Genomic DNA, 24,436 nt, shown 5'->3' with positions numbered 1-24,436 from the left:
ATTGCATCCTTGAAAACTCACTTCCAATTATGTCCCATCCAGTCATTAGGATAAATTAGCTACTTACACAGGCAGAAGAGTAAACAATAAAATTGCTTTCCAGGCCCTTCACTGCCATTAGAGCCCAGCACAGTGTGACAAGCAGGAGCTCAGTGCCACAAAGGTATCATGAGTTACGTTAGCAGCAATTTGATTTATCAAGTTAATAATTCCCAAGAAACAGCTTTCTTTTAGCAAATAACTCAAGGGGCAAAATTCAGCTGAGCAGTTAGCTGCCAGCTGATATAGTACATCTTTGGGGGAGAAATCAGTAATTCTGCTGAGGATGTGCTGACAGATCTCCTCTCTTCACCCTCCAATATGTGTAATTTTATCAGGACAGCCCCAGCTTCCCAGCTATCCAGAACATCCCAAAAGCAGTGTGGGGAAGCACAGTTTTGACCTTGCTCTCTGCAGCAATTCAATAGGGCTGTGTGGACAGCAAGAACTTAAATAATTTAAAAATCAAACTGCAGAAAGAATTCATCTGCAGCTGTTAATGCATGTTATCAAGGAAGTTTCCAGAGCATTAAGCTTGCAAATATTAGCAATGGCTTCTTTCATGCTTGTCCCTGGCAAGGCGGGGATAACTGGGAATGTTTTGAGGTTCCAGCACATTCCTATGGGCTCTGACAGAGGTTCCCTGACAGTGCAGAGGTTTGCTGTCCTTCACTGCTTCCCAAGGTGGACCTTGGGCTTTGGAAGGGAGAGAAACTACATTTGGGGATACAGTTCTGCAGTAACATGGAGGTACAGCAAAAATTATAACCATCTCTCTAACATGGTAATAATAAATAATGGAAGCATTTCTAGTGTTTCCAATGGTATAAGCAATTTTTCACATCAGTGTTTTTATGCCTTCCTGACAGCCCATTCAGCTCTTGCACAGAAAATGGATGCAGACAATTGCTGTAAGGTTACTTAAGGATATTGGTTTACTTCTGTAAAGAAATATCAGGAGCAATAAAGTTCTGGTAAGGCAGGGAGTGCTGGACATTCTGAGGCATATTCTGCCCTCTTCTTCATGATGAGGAAGATATTCAAACCACCAGGAAATGCAACAGCCAGCAAATGCACTGTTTGTGATCTATTGGGATGCATACTTCACAGCGCTGGTTACTCAGGCTCCCAACAGCCAAGAATAAAAAGAACTGAAATGGAGAAGTCCTGTCAGAAACACTGTTTGTTACTTGAAACTATTAGCAGCACCTACCAGGAGACCAAACCTCCCCAACAAACCAAAACTAAACACACTCATACAAAAAAGCCAAACCCCAGGTCTGTGGGCACACAGAGGAGTCCTGTTCACAAACCTACTTCAGCAGAAGGACTGGAGACCATTTTACAGGATTGGAAGGAAGCTGAAAGGCAACACAAATCAAAGCAGCAGCTTCAAACAGCCTCACCTAATGCAGGACAGAAAAGAAGAAACTTGAAATTTAGTGGAAATTTGCTTCTAATATGTTTAATCTTATCTAGCTGCTTTGGATTAAGCAGCCATCTTAAAAGTAATGTAATTCTGTTTGGGGGCAGAAGTCAAATGAGTTCCAGCAGCATCTCATTACAGGGAAAACTACTTAACATCTTTTTAATCCCTGTCACATGAGCACACTATGGCCTCTTCTGATTCTGTGGCATATTAAATTAAATATAGCATCCTGCTATCCATCAGTGTCAACACTGTAAGTTTCCTTTAAAATGTTTACACAACATCTTTTACATTCAATTCAAAGAAGATACTGCTAACATCACTCCACCTCCACAAATATCTATCAAATCAAAGAACCAAGTACAACATATCCTCAGTAACAGCAACGGAGCACTGGGGAACTCAGCAAACACAGTCGTAAGTGAGGGAGTTGAGCAAAGTCTTGGATGTTTATAGCAATACCAGAATTCAATGAAACAGTGAATTATTCTTGTCTGGGCACATAATAGCTCACTGTTGATGACCTGATCTCAGTTTGGGGAAAAAAACCAAACCACTGCTAACACATTTCAAAATCCAAGCAAGCAATGAATAATTTTACAGATGCAAACAAATCCATTTTGTTTTTCTATACACCTCTTACTTCACTTGACGGCTTAGAAATTTCAAGTGTCCAAGTAACCCAAAAAGAATTTCACAATAATCCAGCAGCCAAGAAAATCACTTTGACAAGATTTTTAAGAGCACACAAACACCACCCCCCCAACATCTGTCCCATGAATGCATTTAGAGGCCAGAGCACCATCCCAGCTGCTCCCCAGGAAAAGCTGCCAGTCACAACCTGAGAGCAGCCAAAGCTGTCTCAGAGCTGCTCTCCAAAGCCTTCCTGAGCACCAAGCAATCTCAAAGGGTTTTGTTTTTGCTTCAGACTATCCCTTTAACACAATCATTTTCCCCATGGACTGTAATGAAGTCAGCAAGAAGCCACTTAAGCTGGCACAAGGCTGCAGGAAATGTGCGAAGAGCTCTCACAGGGCCAGAGCCACGCTGTGCCTGCTAGCTCGTGTTTCCACAGCTCTGCTCAGCTTCTCCTCCTGTCTCCTCCACATCCATCGCACTGGGACAATCTCATTTTCCCCTTTTCCTCACAGGAGAAGCTTCCCTGTTGTTTCACAGCTGTGACTTTGCAGCCTGGGCACATTTGCCTTCAGTGGGAGCCAGGTCAGACAGCACATCCATGAAGGCTGTCCCATAGCCTCTGCCTTACATTTCACTTCACAGATACAGCCTTTTTTAAAAACAGCACTTCTACTCAAAGCCTGAGAACTCACAGGTGCTGGCAAAGAGCACATGCTCCCACCTGGATTTGCAAACAGCAAAGCAATGATAAAGAAACCCCAAAAGAAACACCCTGCACAAACGAATGAGGAATGAGTTCATGTCCTCCTTCGCCTGCAAGTCAAGTACAAATGCAAAGTATTCTACCTATGAAAAAAAATACTAAAGCCTTTGCTAAATTAACTTATACCAGCAAAGAGTTTTTACACCATTGATAGAGAAGGCTGAGAGGACATAGGTCAAAACACTTCAGTGATGTGGTACATACAAGCCCTGTAGCTACAAGGCAACCTTGAAGCTGTAAGAACTTAAAATGCTCCAGAGAAACTCACCACATAACAAACACATTTAGAGCAGTTCAAATAAACCAGTTAAATCACCACAAACTCCAAGTTCAGGGGGACTTCTTTACCTTACCCCAGAAGTGACTAAGCTAGCCAAAACAAAGCTGTGTTTAAATAAAACCTAATGCAAACACTTAGACTTACATGTAAAAGGGATTTATTTAACATTCTACCTGCAGGTCAGAAGTACTTTTGCTGCACAGCACTTCCATGCAGATCCCAGCTCCAACCCCTACTCTTTAGGCCAACCTCCACAGAAGCACATAAGGCTTCCTAACAAAAAGGTAGAAGCTGTTCCCTTTCTAGTGCAATCTCAAAAATAACAAATAATAATAATAATAAAATAATAAAACACTCACCCAAAGCCAGGAGAGAGCCAGATTTCTAGGAAAAGAAGGAGAAGAACCCTTCGCTGCCAGCTCCAGGTCCCAAGGGAGGGCAGGCAGTGCTTGCCCAGGGCTAACTGAGCCCAGCTGCCGTGGTCATTGCCAGCACCTGGGCCAGGGCAGCCCCTCAGGCCCAACAAGGAACAGGTGAGCATCACTGGGGCATCAACGAGACACAGCTCAAGCTCGTTATCCTCATTTCCCTTCACAGCTGAGTCAAATTGGAATGATTTGTCCCCTTTAGATGTATTTGGGAGTCACAGTCAGCAAGAACACCTCAGGCAAATGAAAGCTACACTTACTTTTGATACACAGAAATCTTTTATCGTTACACTGATGCACCAATAAGTTACTAACTTATGCTGAAACACCATTTTAAAGGTTATTTGAAGCTTTATTACTTTCATTCATGGATCTGACAAGGAAGAAATTTTGTTCTAGTTTATATTTTGGCATGAACTAAAACCATTTAAATGTCTGCATTCAGGTACAAGTGGTTAGGGCTCACCTACCACTTCTCTTTCCCTCCTGATGCCGTTCTCTTCTTGAACACAGATTACAACTAAGTTTTGATTTTCACAGGTGTGTGGATCTCAGAGTCCAAAGGCCCTTATGGAACTAAAAAACTCAGTATTTTCTTCTGGATTCAGGAGACCCAGAAGTATTTTCCTAAGTTTTTTCCAGTTTTCCATCTGTATTTACTGATTCTCTAAACCAGTATCTACTAGTCTAATTGAAGAACATATTTTTAAACAATTTCAAAAGCACAACCCACATTCATTCCTGCAAGGGTCTAAACTAAAAGTCCACCCTGAACTAATCTCATCTTGACTTCCTTTAATGAAGAACACTTCTCTCTAGGGAAGGCTACAGCTTACATATTCCTTGGAAAAGGTTACAATTTATGTGAACAGCATGCAACAGAATCAAAAATTACTTCATGATTCAGTGGAGCATGTTCCTATTTAAATAAGTGTTACTATATTTACTACTCTAGCACTAAAACACAGTGACTCCTCCAGGAAAACACTTGGACCACAGCTCAAAAAAAGTGTGTTATGTAAACAGCATCTGTCAAAACAGGAGGACGAGGCCCAGCACTTGGCCATGTAACCCAAGCCCCGACCCTGGGCACACAGATTGTGACTCCAAGGGCTGACACTGTCACTCTCCCCTGCAGTGCCCCAGCAGCACCCCAAGCTAAATAAGCAATGTGGGATTTATTCTTCCTCTGCAGGCAGAGCACAGCTTGGGAAAGCCAAAAGCAGGTCTTGCTCCCAAGCAAGAGATTTTTATGTTTGAAGCACAACTAACTTGCTCAGTTTCTTGGATGAAGTAAGGAAAGACATCCAAGGAAGAGTTACCCATTTACATGGGAAAGAGCATCCCTGCCCTGGGTCACAGCTCCCAGCAGTAATTGGGACACTGCTGCTCACAAACACGTGCTTGCAGCACAGTGTGGCTGTGCCCAAAGGCAGTCAGAAGCTGAACAAGCTCAGGTAACTGAACTCACTTTGTCTTTAATAAAGGCGTATCTCTATTTCTGTCCTGGCCCCATTGCAGAGGCCATGGTGTGCATTCAAACATGGGGTGCACAGAGCTGGTGTGTGCCACAGCAACACCTACACAGGTGGGTATTGCAGGGAGCTGAACTAAGACAAGACAAACCCTGGGCCTGCAAGGGCTCCTGTAACATCAGAAATCCTCAACTCATGAGCCATTTGGAACACTTGTGTATGTTGCCCAACCCACATAATAAACATTTCTAAGTGTTCTGACTTCCTTTTAACCCCAATGCATTTGCTTCTACCTTTTGGGATACTGAATGGAAAAAAAGTTTCCCAAGTGGTTCCTGGTGACTCCATTCATCTCCAGACCTCCCCCATCACCACCACACATCGGCTTTCATCACCCAGATGGGGACACTGACACCGATCTCCCTCGCTGTTGCTGATAAGCACAACCACGCAGTGGAAAACAGCAGAACCTGAGACACCTGGCTATCAGCACTCTGCCATGTTTCCAAAACATGAGAACTGGGACAAGTGCATCCTCCTGAGGCAGGATCTGAGAGCTGCGGTGCAGCAATGCTGGGCCTTGCCCTAGCTCTGTGTCCACTCCAGGGCTGCCAAGCAGCGCTGGTGCCAGGGAGAGGCAATTTGGAATAGATTTTTCTTGTGCAGCCAGGACAGCAGCAGCTGCCCTGGAGTTTTAAAGGCTGGAGTCTCAGGAGAGTGCCCCACTTGTATCTTTACCCCAAGTCATAACACCAATGTATTTCCTCTTGTCCTCGCCAGGACCCTACAATTTTTGTTAGCAACAACCGAGGTATCCAAGTGAGGTAAATCTGGTGTAAATTTAAGTTGTCCAAGGAACAAACTCTGGTATCTGGTCTGGGTAGAACCTGAGATGCAAAACTGAGCTGGTTGAACTTCTCACAGCAAATATTATTTGAATCCAGTGTGTTATGCTCTATACAATGTTATTGTAAAAACATATTTCAAAGAAACAGCTTAAAACAATTTCTAAAATGCAGAAATTCCATTTATTATACTGAGAATATAAATTGCAAGAAGTCCTGCAATGCATTCTCTTCACTCTAAGTACAATACAGTACACTGTTCTCCACAATAAGTTACATAAAGGCAAATTTTATATACATATAAAAAAGGATCAGTGCCCAGAACTATTTGCACAGCATATCTGCTATTCAGAAATCAATCATTAAATCTTCAGAATTCTTGAGCAAAATAAACCCATAAACAGATCTTAATTACCTGGTTTGAGAAAGGTTTGCAACTAGTATGAAAATTCAGCAGAAACCATGCAAATGGTTTAACCACTGAATTAGCATTCTCTGCATTCATTCTATAAACAAATGTATTAAAAAACGAGGCATGCCATACGGTATCATATAAGACAACATGGAGAAAAATGACCTGCCTGCATTTGTACTGTTTATGCATCCCAAAACACCCAAAAGGTAAGTACCAAAGTAGTAGTGCCACTGTACAAGGCACTAATGAGACCACAGCATAATTCTGTTTAAACATGCTCAAAAAAATTCAATAAACAAAAGAAAAACCAGAAAAAAAAAAAAAACAAACAAAAAAAAACTGACCCAGAGGAAAAAGAACCAAAACCAAAACCCTAAAACATCTGCAAACTGAAAAAGTAAGGCTGCTAGGATGATCAGTATAATGAAGAGCATGGTATAAAGAAAGACTGTAATAGCACTTGCTTTTTCAGCCACTGAAACAACTATGAGTATAGGACACCTTACAAAAACATGTCAGACGAATGCCCAAAAGAGAAAGAATGCACACGGAAAATATTGGCATAACAGCAAACAGGCCTCTAATAAATTAATATGGGAATGAAAAGGTGGTTCCTCAACTTAAAGGATGAGATACATAGGCAGGGCCTTGGAATAAGAAGGAGTGAAGGCCAAAAATATTTAAGCAAACAAGTTTAATAGCACAGCTCAGTTTATAGAAGGGATATGGCATCTAGTGTGGGAAAAGAGCAGGCACAGAAACACCAAGCTGGAATGTTCCCAACTTCCATCACTGAAATAAGAATGTGGCATTTCCTTCACAGTGTGAACTTCCATTATATGCTCTAAAATTCCACTTAAAAGGATCTTCATTCCCACCCCCCAAATTATTCTCTATTCAACCATGTCAATGTCTGTTATACAGCAAATGAGGCACAAGCCCTTGCTGTGGAATCAGCACCCTGCACCACACGTCCATGTACCTTTCATGGTGAGATTATTTTCCCCCACCTTTCTCTTGTTTCTACAATGGAGTCTAAGTATAGGATCCTTCTAAAGTCACAGTGCAGTGAGCCATACAGACTGAAAATACTCAAGACACGAAAGATTTTTTCATTTAATTCTCAAAAGAATGCAAACATAAGAACAGAGATGTACCACATGGAAAAGTGTTGAATTGTACATTCCAGAGATTTTTCCAGTCGACACTGAAGACACTTTCCTTGAACTACGTGGGCCCTCCAATTTAGCTGAGGTGCTTGAACTCACACATGTGGGTATCAGTCAAAGGATTACTGGGAAAACAAACACGAGAACCAAAAACCCTCTAAGCTGTTCTTCACTGAAAAAGAGAGGCACTGTGTTTGTGAGCTGCATTAAGGCTGTAGAGCGGTGCTGGTTGAGAGCGAAGTCCCCGGGCTCAGCCCCTCAGCCCGCGGCCTCGCTGTTAGTCCTGTAGGCCTGCTTGCGCAGGTGCGCCTCGATCTCCTCGCGGAACACCAGCATGCCCAGGTGCGAGTGCGACGCCTCGTTCATGGCCTTGGACTGGATGCACATGCGGTACTGCTCGGGGGTCAGCTCGTCGGCGCAGTGCTTCTCGTGCCACAGGTGGAACAGCCCGGGCACCGGCGTCCTGACCACCACCAGCTCCCCGTGCAGGTACTTCCTGTACAGGTGAACGTCCTCGCCGCCCCAGCCCTTCACCTCCAAGTCAAAGCCCCCTGCAGAGACACAAATCGTTACCTGGGCACACGGGCAAGGACAGCAACGCTTCATGCCTAACCTGTTACCAGATGACGTTCCAGAAATTCTGTAGCAATTAGCTAAGCTTCCCATGCCATGGCATGCCAATCAGAGGGACAGGAGCTTCAAGGATAGCACATCCTTTGTGGTGGGAACTGCCCAGGACACAGATCTGCTGACTTCAGAAAGTCTCTTAGAGCAGTGTCTCCAAACTGCATTATGCATGACATCCCATGTGACAGCTGCAGAAAACTGTAGGCAAACCTCACTTGGTATGGTTTTGAATTATTTTTAGGAAGCATAATGGATTTTAGCAGCTGGAAAAGGAAGCAGTCATGCCCATATGAGAAATCCTCTCTAACAATGCCAGCAATTACTCCACAGGTCACAATTCAAGAGGCTGGACTAAGGAAAGGAACACGGTTCACCATTTTAAGTTCTCTTGTTTTTCCAGGACTAGAGTGAAGAGCAACCCAGGCTCCTGTACAATTTCAAAACTCCAGAATTATGCAGTCCTCATTTAGCACTACCATCCAGATGGCAGTGTGACTGCTCTTAGCAATCAGCCTGCATTCAAGGCACCAGACAGCACGCAGGGCTGTGTCACTGCATCTTCTGGCAGATTTACATCTTCTGGCAGACTATGCTCAGCACTATCCTCCACATTTAAGCACACCAAGCTGTTCTCAGTTTTAAGAACATGCCACAAGGGGGGGCAAAGCACGTTGCTAAAGACTCCAACAACTGTATTCAACTTCTCTAGGTTATTAAAAAGAAAGGATTTGAATGCTTCTTGTCTATGTGAATGGCTTATTTGAGTGACATGTTTCTTAAACTTGATTCATTTGCTTCAGACAGACACAAAGGACCAAAAAAAAAAAACCCCACCACTATTTAAAAAAATTCTAAAATTAAATGTTTCTACTAAAACTATTGTGTCTTTTGATACACTCAACAGATGGGACATCAAAATCCAGAAAAGCTAATTTATCTCATTGGTCAAACTTGTCAAGCAAGTCTGACTGCTGGGCCTGGGGAAATAATACAAGAAATAAATGTATTACTTTCCTGTCATTAGTTAAGACCAGAGAATCACTTTTTAAACACACAATTTTTATTTTTAGTCTCATCTTACCAACAGTCAGAAAGTCTGTCCGATATTGACAAGTCATCCCAAAGCCAAAATCCCTCCAGAAACCAGAATCCTTCTTGTGCACCTGCAATTTTAAACCAGTACAATTTTGAAATGTACAATACAACCAAGGAGGTACACTGCACTTGGTTTTTGCAGAAAGCTAAGCTCTTCCCATCATTTGTTCAGGGCAGGATAGAGCATAGTAACACTTCTGGTATTTCTGTGTCATGCACTCATGGGGGGCTTCCCAGCAACCTGCAGCTCACTTCACCCTCTGCCTTCCAATTCCACTCGACCTCACAGCAGTTTCCACAGCAGTTTCTGCTGCACCCCTCTATTTTCTATGTATCTGCCCAGACCAAGCACTAAATGAGCCCATGGCTAAATCATCTGTTCCCAACACTCCATTTCCTACCCATTTTCTAAGGCCACATTTGTCTCTTGATCCGATATGACGTGAAAAGTAAGCTTTGTGATTGAAGTCAAAACCATAATACTGTTAAGTTTAAAAGAGTGGACAGAAGAGCTGTCAGGCAGATCACTCCTCTCTCAGCTGTGATTATCCAAGACTATGCAAAACCTTCCCTCTGGCTTTCAGCAGGATCCTTGCAAACAGCGTAGGGAATGAGGGCTATTATGTTTCTCTTTTAATACAGCTCTTCTTCATACTACTCTCTTCTTTTCCTCTTCTAAACCTGTCCATCTCAGAAGTATAAGCTGCAAAACCCAATTTCATCCATGCAGTCTCTCAAAAGAGAGCCAGACTGGACACTTCATTCAGAGGTTTTTGCCTTTCACCAATGCTTTGTTTGCTGGAACATAAGATGAAAGTTGCAGCCATGCAATGCCACCATCCTCCTAAAAGACTGGCTTGTCAAGCCACAATAAGCAGCAGATCAGAACTACCAACTTCATTTGGTTAATTGCAATTACTTCTTTTAAACTAGGGGGAAGGTTTTTTCCCAGTGCTTTGTCCATAATGGAGAAAACTGTTTAGATATGCAGTGCCAAAGGTCACAAGATATCCCAAACAGACTATTAAGTTAGACTTACTTTTGTTTTAATACAAAGCACACCTAATTCTACCCAGAATAAAGCAAGCTGCTTACCAATTGCTGCTCCACAGGAGGTGGTATTTCTTGGTTGGCATAGACAATAGCAGGATTGTAAAGGCTGAATACCACAGGATAGAAAACTTTTTTCCCTGGAAGTCAAAAGATAATTGTTACTCACTGTGGGCATGCTTTCTGAAGGCAAAAAGAAACCAGAAACACTCTTTTTATGGAAGAGATTACCTATTAGGCCTCTAGTGGAAATAAATAAAAACAAGTTCTAGCTGCTAAGATTTCCCACCTAGGAAGCCTGTAACATCCAGTGGAGCAGAGCCCTTAGGATTAAAAAAAATACATATCTATGCATATTATACATATTACACTGGATTAACTTTTATATATAGTTATACATGCTTATATAAAATATTAGATATCTCAGTATCATTCCAGGTGACTGAAAAATTCCTGCAATAATGATATGCAGTAAAACTAATCAAATGCAAGTAACACTTTGCATTATTAAATTTTATGAATTTATCTCTGTCCACAAACATGTAAAAGCAGGTGCTCCCAGGATATCCTGCAAGGGCATCAAGCATCATGAGAATCCTGACTATGCTGAAAACACCAGTTCTGTGTCTCTTGTAGAAGCCAGGTAAATATTTTTCCACTAATGTCTTGCATCACCAATGCTGCAAAAGTATTGACAACAACAGTCCACAAGAATATTCACTATCCTGACTTGGGCATGAACTCTGAAGGAGTGAGCAGCATTTTCAGATCTCATTTAAAACAAAGGTGACAAACTGCCAGTATGAATTTCAAGGAGTGTCTTGAACTCTTTCTCGTTAAAGCTCACAAAATACTCCTCTCCAAAATTTTTCCCATTATTTATACAACTTGTTTCATAAAGAACAGAGACAGACAGGAATGAAAGAAAAATCAAGAAACAGAACCCAAATATCTGGCTTTGGAGGAATTTTCTTGCCTGCTTGTTAGGTGAAGAAAAAACATCTATTGATTCCAAATTAACATTTGGAGAAAATGGTTTCTGACTGCAACAAATTTGAAACAAGAGTAAGCATTAAAAAAAGAACCCAAACAGTTTGACAGAAGGAAATCTTCGGTAGCATGCTTGTTAACTCAAGAAAGCTTTACCCTTCTCGGCAGAAGCTTGTAGAACAAGCAAGCATCACACAAACTTAGAAAAACAATCAATATTTCAGAGCTTGGGATGGAACAGTGGAACATGAGCTCAGGTTCCACACAGAGCACACTGTAGCTCTACTGAAAACCATTCCTTTGTGACATGTCTTGGCCATACACGTGTGAGAAGAGATAAACCAAACTTGGAGTCCTCTTCCACTGTAGAGTGTTACTCTGAGTTTTGTGATACAGATTTACATGCAGTCTAATTGTTACAGTAATTAAGTTGTCCAGCTTTCTTTCAGAAAACTAAATCTGAAGAAAACACGAAAACTGTATGTTGTACAAAAAAAGACATCTTCTTAAAACAAGCTACACTAAGGCAGAAGTTATTTCTCAGTGTGAATGTTATTGCCTTTTGTGCAGAGTGTGATTAGTTTTCCAGGGTGTGAGGTACTGAATAAGCCCCACCATTCTAGCTGAGTTTTCCTTGTTTTCTCCATGCCCAGCACAGGTCAGCTGAAGTCAGGGTGACAAGGCTCCCTTCCAGCAACAACAGGGGAACGTACCGGGCTCAGCGTTTAAGCGGCAGCTGTTGAGGAACTCAGCTGTGAAATAAACATCAACATCACAGAAGAACATCAGCACCTCGCCCTTCTCCCAGGCTCTGGCACCCATGTCGAGTCCTCGGCCCCGGTTGAATTCCTCATTCAGAGAGACAAGCGTGTAATTGTTGAAGTCAGTTTCTCTACAAGAAAAACAGAGCCAAACCCAAAATCAATCTGTGGGGAGGGGCAGAGGGACCACTGATAGGTTTTTTAGTACTTTACAGGAATTTCATTCCAGAAATTTAAAAAGAAAAACAGTTATATGATCAGAATGAGAAAAAAAATGTTACACTTAGTTGTCTATTTTAATTTTAAGCCTTGTAAAATGACAGAGATCAGTCTTTGTAACTTCATGTTTAATCATTCAGACAGATTAAAAGGCCTTTTGTTAACTGACATGAATCAAAACACTCCATGAGCTACAATGGCATCTAAAATTTGTCCCCACAAACCTGACCAACAGAAATATCTGTCTTCACTAGCTCAGAGAAGAGGGCAAACAGGAAGCCAGAGTGCTGGCATGACCAGACTCATGGGGCAAAGGCCACCTGTGTGACAGTGCCACCACAAGCCAGGCACTCTGCTTCTCTTCACGGGTCACCACTAGCACACATGCCTGTACTGCCAGCAGAAGAGGGAAGGAGCAGCCAAAGGAGACTGGAAACACACTCAGAGAACATCTTCAAGCAAAGTTAAGTGTCTGCTTCAGAGACACTTCAGAGGACAATGCTTGAAGAGAACAGAGTGAAGATAGTCAACAGCAGCACCACTAAAAAGACACTGAATCTGGTAAATGGCCAGCGAGCCTGCAGCACTGAGTCACTGCTCTGAGGGACATCTCACAGGGAGCAGGGCAGGCAGCACAGGCCTCAAAAATGGAGGGGTACAGCACACAGCAGGTGCTAGGGAGACTGCAGCAGCAAATGCAGAAATTCTCTCCTCCCTTCCTACGAGATGCCCTTAAGTATCAGGCCAGCTCTCCATCACACCTCCAAGCTGGTGACAAAGCAGCCTGTGCCTAGTCTGTGCCATGGGGAGGAGCCTGGCCAGCATCCTGAGACAGGGACCACACCAGAGCTCAAGGAGGCTCCCAGCTCAGGGATGGGTGCAAGAGCTCAGGTGGTGAAGGAGCCCCTTGGCTATAGGGTGAAGGATGCTGACACCTGTCCCATCTCTCTGGAACAAAAACCATAAAAGACACGTTTGTGAATTTTACTGATGTAATGCTGAGACAGCCATGATGAACCCTGCTTAAAGTTATTTTACAGCTGAGAGTAAGTACAAGCCAACTTTGACTACTACATTTCTCTTCCTTATAATTAAATAAAATTGTTTCTCCAGTGAGGTATTAAAATGTACATCCCAGTTCCAAAGAACTTCAACTCTAATCAATCTGTTAGCATGACTGAATATCCACTGCAAAACTCATCCCTGTTGTTTTTGGGACTGTCAGATAGAAGCCTCAAAGTCTTTTCTGGCTATAACTTGATTTTTAGTAGTCTTCAGGAAACTTTTGCAACCTAAGCTGTAAAATGGCAACCATAAATAGGGTACAGTAAATAAATAATGAATTTCTCAGTAACCTGTGTTGGAGTATTAGCTTTATTTGGTTTATTTCTTCATTCTTTTTTAAAAGCTGTTTAAAATGCCAGTTTTACTGACTGATGTTGGATTGACATACTTACCTAGCCACAGATTCTAGGATGCTTTTCACTTCTGATAGACCATCTTGTCCAAAGTACACCACTGTGAGGTGAACACGCTTATCCTGATGAATGCACACATCCCTGTAAGCACAAAGATAAGCTGATATTAGTAAATACCTGAAACACAACAAAAAACTTTAGGTACTTAAAAGCTACAGCATTAAAAAGAATTAGCAGATTGAAGTATTCTGGCCATCATCAAATGGCTTCAGAGAAAACAAGAAGAGATGCTTTCCCTTCTTTCCCCATCTTGCCCATTTACATCAGAAGGTTCCAATACTGTGTGTCACATTCCAATACTGTGTGTCACATTCCAATACCTTCTTTTATAAACAGGCACTCCCCAACTGATGCAAATACACAAATTATGTTCAAAATCATCTGTGTCCAGGTTCACAATGACTCTGACTTTTGGTCATTTTGCTGCAATTAGAGAATCTCTTAAGCCCTTTTAGAAGGAATGTTTTCTCCATACAGTAGGTTCAATTAAAAACATCCCAAGGCAGTCGCACACAATGTTGGAATCATTAGCTCTGCTGCAACTCAACCAGAACAGGAATTCACTTTGAAAACAAAACAAAATACTGAAAATCAGGAACATAGCTCACTATAAAATCTCATGCACCTACCTAAAGTTTTGCATAAATTGTGCAAATGCCTCAGTTCTTCCAGCAAGAGGAACAATAACGTTAATGATCGATCTAGAAATATCAATTGTTTCACTCTTCACTTTCATGAGGGGTCCAAAAGGTCGGAACAAGGTGACATGCCTGTACTCCATGCCATCCATCTTCTTATAAAACAGCTCATATTGTGTCCCCTTATCTCTCTCTGTACGATAGTAACCTGAAGAATAAGTCACAGAAGTCATATCAAAGTCAAAGATCCCAGCAGTTTTATTTCAGACACACTGGTTCTCTTTACAACTAAAGAAGTGAGGGCAAAGCTTCTGGGTTTCTCCTAAAACTATAGGAAATGTCCACAAAGGGTTATCCATCACAGTCACCTTTCTACCATTTTAGTCAGACCTGAGAAACAATCCCAAATTAACTCCAGCTTCCCCTACTTCTTAGAGACAGGTTTCATGGTCCTACGCCAATTCCTCTATTGGAGTTGGGTCTTCCCAACAAAAAGGGAATTCAGCTAATTACTAATGAAAAGGATGGCTGAAGTCTCATATTACCTGTTCTTAAGCCCTTCAGTAAGCATCTAGCACTGAGCTAGCCCACAGTAAAATCTGAGATCATCTGGCCAGTAATCACCACAAGAAAAGCAAAATTTGTTCTGTGGGCAGAACAAATGACAGTAATTGCTTGACAAAGTCTGCAAAATCTGACATGTGGCATTTAAACAAAACAACTGTGTGATAATGCTGGAATGCTTTCAAATTGTTTTCACTGCTGACCAGTAATTAATGTTTTCTATCTGACAAATAAGTGGTACTTTACTAACCCATAGTCTTCTAAGGACATAGGCAGAAGTTTTTCTATGTGGCTGTCACACTTTAGGACCAAAGTGCTAGTCCCTCCAGAAACAGGACTATCTGTTGAGAGATATTTTACTCCAAATGGGTAGAAAAAAATCTGGCCCTTTCAGAACATGGGCCTTTAAGGGCCATCAAAGAAGGAAGTTAAACCAACAGACTCTAATTTGACATCACACAGGAAAGGACTGAGGCTCATCATTCCATATCTATGCTAACCTGAGAGTAAGAAATGATGACAGGAAAAATCCTCCAACAAAAATGACATACGTTCATCCCATCTCTGCTTTCCTCTCACCAGCAAGAAAAAGATGTATTATCCAGAAGAATCACAAGCTACACCATGAACTGGCATAACATTCCAGTTAAGTGGCCACCCAGACCATAGAGAAAGCTACAAAGAGCTGTACGTTCCCAAGTGGGAGGGATGCACACCCCTGCCCTAACACGCTGCATTTCCTTGCACCTGGCTGCCTGAACTGCCCCTTCTCCAAGCCAGTCTCCTCAGCAGCTGAAATCCCTCCCAGGCTCCCGCCCAGAAAGCAGCTGGTGGCAGGCCACAGAGCAGGCAAACCATACCAGTGACACAAAAGGCTCTCTTTTGTACCCAGCATTGTTAAGTGTCCTTTTTGTTGTCTTTTTTTGCAACTGAAATCAACACCAGACAAAGTATGCAAAGGAAGCAGCTCTCACCTTAGAGCACCTTGAGTTTGACTGTCTCAGGAACCAGAAAGAAGGGATGACAGAGCTTTGTGTCCCTCCCTCTGCCCAGGCAAGTATTCTCCATGTTCCCTTCTCTTTCAACACAAGAAGCAAAGGAATGTGCATACCACCTTGACCTAACTTCTTTCTTTATATCCCAGATTCCATTCACAAAGAAAAAAATCCTTTCTCTAAATCCACCTCCGTGTTGCTCTGCTCCAGCCTCCATCCCCAAACCAAACCCAGTTTCATTCACTGATGTTCCCTCCTTCTGCCCAGCAGTCTCTCTTTTACAGCAAGCTCCTTGCAGCCCTCCCATGCCCAGCTGTGTAATGCAGCCTGTCTCGTGGACAATGCACTTCCAGTCCATCACACTGCAAGTCAGTGAAGACTGAAGCTCTCAGCTGAGAGGCTTTAACCCTTTGAACAAAGTTCTGCAATGCTCTCCTTTAAGAGACTGAAATCCATATTTGTGCTTTTGTCAGCACAGAGATGCATAATTATGCATCACATTTTAATGCTTATTTTCAAATCATTATTAATTACTAATAATTAAATACTAATTATTAAGCACTGAAAATGGTGTTTCAAACAATGAAAGCCCACAGTGCTGACTGCCAGAAGCAGCAGAAGATTTTAAATCCCTCTCAACCCTTTTCCATTCCAACTCATTGTGCTGCACACTCCAGCACTGTAGCTGAAAACAGCACCTTGGTTAATGGAGCAGCTGATGCACCACAGTGCTCATACATCACACTTTCATGTAATAGGCAGCAAATACTTTGGACTAGGACTCCTGGGGAAATCAACCTTCAGTATTTTATATTTTACTATTTTCTCTGCTATCCAATAGCTGTTTACAGAAAAAAATACCATTTACAACATAAGTGAAGTTTTTTAAAAGCATACCAGCTGCCAATAGCTTACCTTAAATCAAACTATAAGCTTAGATGACAGTCTACAACAGAAGGCTGAAGTAGAGAGCAAAACTTTCTAGACTAATTTTAAAAAAATTAAACTAAAGCAAAGCCCACTGCTATAACTTCATAAAGACCTTAATATGCAAATTCAAATTGGAATAGAGTCTAGCCAACATTCAATTGTTGAGATACAAGATTCCAAACTTTTGAATCTCAACATGCTACCAGAGCTACATTTCTTTTAAATAGTATTTACTGCTGGAGTTATTCTCCTTGCTACGAGGTAGCTTCTGTTGCTAATCTACTAATTTGAATACTTTTATGGGACTAAAGTCTCTATGCACAGAAGCCAGATTTGAGAACAGCCAGAAAAAGAACCCATATCTGGTTTACTTCTAAGTGTATTCAAGTTTTTAACACTTGGAACTGACTCATTTAATAAAACCTGTTATCTCACCTTGCAACTAGCATACACTGGCTGCCATCCAAAAGAGAACTCCACAAGCAAAGAGGTAAAAAGCAGCAGAAATAATTTAACAGCTGCTATTCCTGGTCTATGAAGCTTTACTCCCTTCGCAGAAGTTCTGCTTCTCACCAAACAAATTAAACAGAGGAATCCTGGGGATCAGTTACTATGAAAGCCAAAAAAGCTGTTCTTCTATTGCCTTGAATATTACTTGCTTTACAACTACCCGGCAGTGTTTGGTCTGTGAGTGCAGATGGATCTGGTTCTTTTGGTGTGCATGAGAGCTCTCCACTGAAGCTCCCAGGACAGTGGCCAGTTGCTGGTCCTATGCAGCACACAGGCAGGGGCTGTTTGCACGGCCAGCAGTCCACATTGTTATGGGGATGGCACAAACTTGGAAGCTTGCAGCATGGGAATAAAGGATTTTGCCATTCCAAGGATGGGTGGGGGTGGGAAGGCTTCTTTTTCAATGCTGACCTAAAGAAAGTTCCCTGATTTTGCCCAGTTTCAATTGGAAACACAGAAGCAAGAGAAATGGACCCAAACAGCACTGCTGTTATCTTCAATAACAAGACCTTTATTAGCAATTAGCTAATTGCCAATTAGCTTCTGAAAACATGCTAGTGCTTCTATTTTCCAACAGTTAATTTTAAACATTTGTGCAATGGAAGAGCTTGTAATCTCTTGATTAAAAAAGCCAATTACACTGATAAATGTAAACCCAAATAAGCCAGTTACACTGATAGTGAAGTGTGTCCATGAAGGCTCCTCAATCACCCTTCAAGACTCAATGTCACATGCTTCTGGTGAAAGGGAACAGACAGAGGCAATACTATTATCTCCTCTGAATTACTCTCTATTTCTCAATATTATCAAATACTGATCTCAAAGAAATCTATTTTTAATGGAGGACTATCTTAGAACATGCAGTTCAGCAATTAGGTCTATTGTTCATAATCCTAAATCCATTCACTTGTGAAAATATGTAAAATTGCATCTTTTATCCTCTCTAGGGATACTCTTCATCCAGGGGGAACAGGATACTCTTGTTTCTCATACACTTAGATCTAATGCAAACACTAAGAAAAAAAACACTTCAAAGGGTTTATCAAACAGTAACTGCACAACAAGACGTTTTTCAGGTCAGATTTTTCTTCTGTTAATATTAGAATTCTGGAAATTTCATTATGGGTTGCTGCAAAGGAAAACAGGTACAGCAAACACAGCTGAGGAATTTGCTGGTTTTCCCTTCATCAGCAGAGCAAGTCAACTGAGCTTTGTGAAAAACAATTTGAAGTTTTCAGAAAGTTATCTTTGTAGTTGTAATACACACTTAGAAATCTTTTTTTTTTTTTTACTTAGTGTTATTGCTCAAAGCCTGCACATAACCATGGTGTGGCTGTGACAGATCTGCCATACCAGAATTCCAAAGCAGATCTGGATCACTGCTCTGTTTTGCAACACTAAAAAAGTAACCTGAGTTCAGGCAGCAGTTGGCCAGAGTGCTCCCTGCTGTGGACACAGCTTCCCTGCCCCACGCAGAGCATCTCTGTGCAGAGCCCACAGGGGCTGAGCCTGCAGTCAGGCACGAACAGTTACTCCGAGCACACACTGCAAAAACACAGAGTGCAACAAGAAAGTTGGCATCCATCAGCATGCACGTGGAACTTTTTTGGCCTGCCCAGTGTTAAGAGTAATAAAAATCAGTAGATTCAGACTACCATAAATATTATGGTAAGTGTACTTTTTCAGAAAAAAGTTTATTTAGGAAATTCTTATTTTTAAAACAGAAAGATCAATTTAAAATTCAAGTTATTAGTATTACTTGTCTCAAGTTACTCCAGTATAGATTAAATCCTAAACACAGTAAGAAAAAAAATTCTTTATGTTTTTTCAAATGAAGACAATGATACTGAACTCACTGGGCATCAGAGGCAATTCTAGGAAAGACCTTCAGACATAATCAACAGACATTAAAAGACACCATTAAGTAAAATAATCTATAAGTAAAGATGTTCTAAACTTAATTAAACAGTCACCAAATTCCCTAAGGAGAGTGTGCCTGAAAGTCTGTATCACAAAAATTTCCATGGTTCAAAGTTTAGTCTACTATTTCACAAGTCTAGAAAAAGAGCAGACATAATTCCCAGAACCAAATATTGACCTATATAAAAATAGCCTGCTAAGGTAACAAGCTAGAAGGCTTCAGAATAAAAATTTCTTGCAGTACAGTTTTGTGGATAAGTTTTTGTATATAGATATGTAGTAGTTTTGAGGAAAAAAATCCTGCAAGTTAGAATATAAAATCAACTTATCTATATTGAGCACAAAACATGATGGTTATGTATTAACTAATGCAGTACCATGTTTTCTCTTTTGTCCCAGAAGCGAAAAAAAAAAATAATCCACACACCAAGTTTCTCAGCCTCCAGGTTCAAATTGCACAATACTCTAGCTTTAGTCACAAACCACTTATTACAAAATAATTACCAACTGAAGAGGATGTAGAACTTAAATTACATGCCTCAACTGAAGCCAACTTTAAAAACTGCTTCTCTAAATGAGCAACAGTAATCCAGCAACAATTTGGATGTGCTCTTAAGACAGTTACAGGACCTGTTCTGACTTCAGCTGGTATCCCAAACCTGCTGGGCACTTTGATCCTACCAGCTTAGGACAGCTTAAGGGACTAGTATTTTATAAACAGAATGGCATCAGCTTTCCAACTGCACTTCCACCAAAAGGGGGTGCACAGGCAGAGTGCTAGAGCCTGTTTACAGGGCTGCAGGGCAAGGGACCTGTGTGCACCAACACTGCCTGGGTCTGCTTCTAAACTCTGACTGCAGGAAAAACAGGGGTGGAGAAATATATGCTAACATTCAAAAGATGCCTTTTTTTGATGGCTAAATTAGCCAGTAGTATTTGCACATAAAAAACCCACAGAATACCCACACAATCCACAACTTCTGTCTGAAGACAGATACTAATAGATCTAGATAACACTATGGCTGGTTGCTAACACACCCATACGCAGCATTAAAGACTTGTCTTTCCCTATAGTTCCTGCAACCCTGTGTTTGAAGTTACTGTCTTTACAGCAAAAGGAAATGAGTTTGATTTCCAAAAACAAATTCTGGTGTGAACAGAGGCAGAGGTATGAAGTGTAATTCTAAGGTCCTAAAACTACTTGCTTTCTTGAATGTCTGTCATTAAAGGCAGTGCACTAAAAAATCAACAGCTACTTCAGTCACGGTAAAATAAAAATCCACTTGAGTACAAGCAATATCTAAAAGAGCAATGGAAAAGCAGCTGAATACTTAATGCAGAAATAAAGCCCAAGAATGATAACCCCTGGAAAAAACAATAGGGTTTTAAATGAGAACTGTACTAAGAGCCCAACACAGGCTGTGTTGCATTGACCCAGCTGAATGGATTCCATGGCCTGTACCACCTTCTGGAATGAAGAACAGTACTTTCATCAAACTTTAAACACAATAGCTGTTAAAAACAGACTTTTTGCACTACAGACCAATTACATCATGTAAGACTGAAAGAAACCATTATTTCAAGGCCTATGGTACCTTTCTCCAGCATGTCTGCTTAATAATACAGCTATCAGTACCCACTTCAGAAGCCCTTCTATAGTAATGGCCTTATAACATGGTCCACCTTTTGGTCTTTAATAGCAGCATGAACTGTATTTATTACTGTAACTATGAAGAAGAGGTACTAGGGCAGTTTTTGATAATACTTATTTCCATTGCAGGAGACCACACCCTGAAAGCCACCTGTTAAGGGATTTGTCTCTACTGCACCTTTTAAGGGCCTCACTAAGCGTTCAAAGTTTAACTGCTACATAGGCCTTTATAATAATGTGTTCTGCAATTAAACTTACAGGCACTGAGACAAAACTGAAAACAAGAGAACAGTTCAAGGCTGCACAGCTCAGCAGACCCCATAACTGTGTACCATGAAAGGTCTATTCAGGACACCAGGTTCTTCAGCTGACAGGCCTGGAACCCAGCCTACCTCACCCTCCAGTAGGACTGTGCCAGCTCTAAGGAACTCAAATGCCTGACTATTAACTAAAGTGGCACAGAGATGAGTGAAGAAAAACCATGTAGCTTCATACTGGATTGTTTAACTAGTCTGGAAGGAGAAAGATCAATCAATTTCTCCCTCCCAGTGCCATCAGTTTCACTGAAAGTCTTTCAGTTATTTAGTACCCTAATCAGCTGTGTCACACTGACTTTGCCTACAATCAATTACAAATGCATATGTATTTTAAGCAGATAGAGCTTCCCCAGTACATCTCTTGTGATGAGTTCTTCTGAAATGCATTTGTTACTCCATGAAAAACACAAGATAATGAAGCAGTAACATCCTCATCATCAGAAATAAAGGCTCTCATTGTGCAATTACTCTTCAAGACTCCATTCAAGTAAGTAAAACACCTAAAAGTACAAACCCCATTAAATGCCTGTTGTGACATTCTGCTAAGGGGCTGGGAAGCATGTAAACATACCTTCTATAAAATCATTTTCACTATACAGCTGCCTGTCTCCCACTCCATCATCTTCATCTTGTCCATCTTCTTCATCTGGATTATTGATAACTTCTAGGCCAGCCTCGATAACTTCCACCAACTCATCTCGTTTGTCCTTTCTCACAGGTTTCTCTTCTGGATGCCGAGTGAGCCCCATCTCCAGCTGGAACACTTTCATGGATGTGAAGCTTTCAAAGGGAATGACTCCATACTCACTAGGCAGCTTGGCCCCCACGCTCACCTCAGCTTTGTCAATCTGGGAATGAAGAAACTCTAGGAGATCATTGGATGTTTGTTCCTTGGTGCCCTGGTAGTTCATGCCATTCACCTTAGGGCTCTTTTTTTCCTGCAGGGATTTCAGTTTGTCACTCATTTCCTGAAGCTCTTGCTTTAGCTGGGCAATCTGACGTTTCAGACTGGTAGCTCGGTTTTGATAATGCTCTTCTTGTTCCTGCAAGAGAGCTTGATAGTATTCTTTACCCATGGTTTCACCTACAACACCAGGCAGAGATCCATTGCCATCTGTTTGTGGAGCACACTCCAGCAAATACATGAGCAGGACTAAACTGAATAGTAAAGCAAGGCCCACCAATAGCCAACGAGTCCTGGCTTGAATTACTAAGCCTCTTCTGGGCATTCTCATATGATTTCTGCTTCCAATCCTAAAAGATTAATTATCTGCTCTTGCTTTCCAGGGGACATCACCCCAGACTTCAAATCTTAGAGAGAAATCACAACTGTAATAGCTACTACAAGTTCTGGTAACATAGCAGATGTGCAGTTTTCAAGCTTTGCCTTAATCAGGTGTCATTGCAGAGATGTAAAACTGAAGTTCCTGTGTCATCCATAACCATCAACTGTAAGCCTGGCTGACGCCATACAATTTGTTCAGGATTTCCTACCCCAAACAAAAAAAAACTGCAAAGGCAGAGGAAGATTGAAGACACCAGCAAGGAATCATATTTCCATTTCCTAATTCAGCCCTAGTTGAAGGGGCCTAGCTTATTTGAAGTTTTGTGAAGGAAATCTGCAAAAGCAATTTTGTAAGCTTTGAACAGACAGCAATTCCCCCCCCCCACTATGTGTGACAGCAATCTACAGTTTAGTAATAATAATTTTCATTGGCTAGTCTTGCTTTTCCTCTGGCACTTGAGTATTTTATTCCACTTCCCCTCCTTTCCTTGGAATCTGTGGTTTGAGTCAGCAAAACAAAGACAGAACCTAAAATTAAAAGAAAGGTGCATATTAGAACTACAAAGCAGACAGTCATTTGAGAAACACATGAACAAAGTTCTAACACATACATGCAAAAGACCGATGGTGCAAGGAGTGATAAAGGGAGAGCAAAAAAACATTTCTTGTTTTGCATCAGCAACTCCCTCTGACACAGTGTCTGGAAAACAGTAATATGGACAGTCCAATAAAATGCATTTGTCACACAGCTAGCCAAAGCAGTAACGGTTCTTATAGTCTCACCACAGTTTATTTCACATTTGCTTTAACTCCCCCATTCCTTCTTGGGCCTTTTTGTTTTGTTTTACTCTGTGGGAGGAAAAAAAGATAGCAACAAATCCCATGTCTTTCCTACTTCTCTAAACTACTTCAAAAAGCAATTAAAAAAAAAAATCCCCATGAACTATTTTGAAGCAGCAGAAGCTTGCAATTTCATTTGCTTTTACTTTAAGTAAATACCTTTCAGGGTATAACTGTTCACTGATGAATAAATTATTAAAGATTTTAATATCAAAGTTTACTGAACCTGCATTTCAGATTAATTCAAAAGAAATTAAAATTCAACGCCAATCCCTGATTGATGAAAGGGATCCTGAGATTATCCATCTGCTAATATTTCCATCTTCTGACATGGCTGGGCTAGCATGAAGAGGCAGTGACCACTTCATGGGTCACACTCTTACATGACTGTCCAAACCAACCTAGAGGGAAAGACCAGAGAAACAGCCCACAGTTATGCAAGAGTGGGATACCAAAAGTCCTGCTCAGCACCGAGTCAGCTAAATGTTTTATGGGCCTCTTCAATGACAGCATAAAAGAGTAAGAAGTAAGCTCAATGCATGTTAGTCTACTTTCAACATTAATAAAATACTTTCATTTAAAATTTGCTTGTATAAAATAAATGAAGCTCATTAAAATTTATCCAGGGACCTATTAGCTCTACATCCATTTTGACTGTGTTATGCAATTATGGTTTGGGGGAAGTTCTGAGACTCCCAGTTTAGTTTCACTGTCCTTAGGAGACTAGAAAAAAATGGCTCACTCCCATACTCCTTCTGCAGGGGTTGGGCAGAGTTATCTGGCACTGCCAGCTGCCACCCAGCCCATCTTGTGCTGACCCTGAGAGCCACTCAGGTGCCACAATGCTCCCCGTGTGTTTACAGCAAACACCTGGCACTGTGTCTCCCTGACTGTGTCTCTGTGACACTTCTCCCTTCCCACTCAGCTTCCAGCACCAGGATCAGCACCCCTGATCACTGGTGGTATCATATTCAGCATCTTCACTTGCAAGAAAGCTCCAATTGCAAGGCCTGAAAGACCTGTAAATGCCTTATTGATACCACCAGCAGCAATGCCTGCCACAGCCACACAAAGTTTGCAGGCA

The 24,436-nt window shown here is 41.4% G+C and overlaps 1 protein-coding gene across 1 annotated transcript in view; it reads right to left on the bottom strand.

Annotated features, from left to right (window-relative positions):
* Nucleotides 1-6,058: 6,058 nt before the first annotated feature.
* CSGALNACT2 (chondroitin sulfate N-acetylgalactosaminyltransferase 2) overlaps nucleotides 6,059-24,436 on the bottom strand; it is a 32,755-nt gene continuing 14,377 nt past the window's right edge. Inside the window, exons 2-8 of the mRNA XM_059477375.1 lie at nucleotides 21,799-23,040; nucleotides 14,332-14,548; nucleotides 13,682-13,783; nucleotides 11,958-12,136; nucleotides 10,300-10,394; nucleotides 9,191-9,272; nucleotides 6,059-8,033 (exon numbers count right to left, since the gene is read on the bottom strand). Coding sequence (XP_059333358.1) covers nucleotides 7,741-8,033; nucleotides 9,191-9,272; nucleotides 10,300-10,394; nucleotides 11,958-12,136; nucleotides 13,682-13,783; nucleotides 14,332-14,548; nucleotides 21,799-22,462 — 1,632 coding nt within the window. The 5' untranslated portion in view covers nucleotides 22,463-23,040 and the 3' untranslated portion in view covers nucleotides 6,059-7,740. The remainder of the gene's footprint in view (nucleotides 8,034-9,190; nucleotides 9,273-10,299; nucleotides 10,395-11,957; nucleotides 12,137-13,681; nucleotides 13,784-14,331; nucleotides 14,549-21,798; nucleotides 23,041-24,436) is intronic.

Source organism: Ammospiza nelsoni, chromosome 8 (genome assembly GCF_027579445.1).
Source record: "Ammospiza nelsoni isolate bAmmNel1 chromosome 8, bAmmNel1.pri, whole genome shotgun sequence".
In the NCBI taxonomy this organism is placed as follows: Eukaryota; Metazoa; Chordata; class Aves; order Passeriformes; family Passerellidae; genus Ammospiza; species Ammospiza nelsoni.
This window is presented reverse-complemented; position numbering and strand designations above follow the sequence as displayed.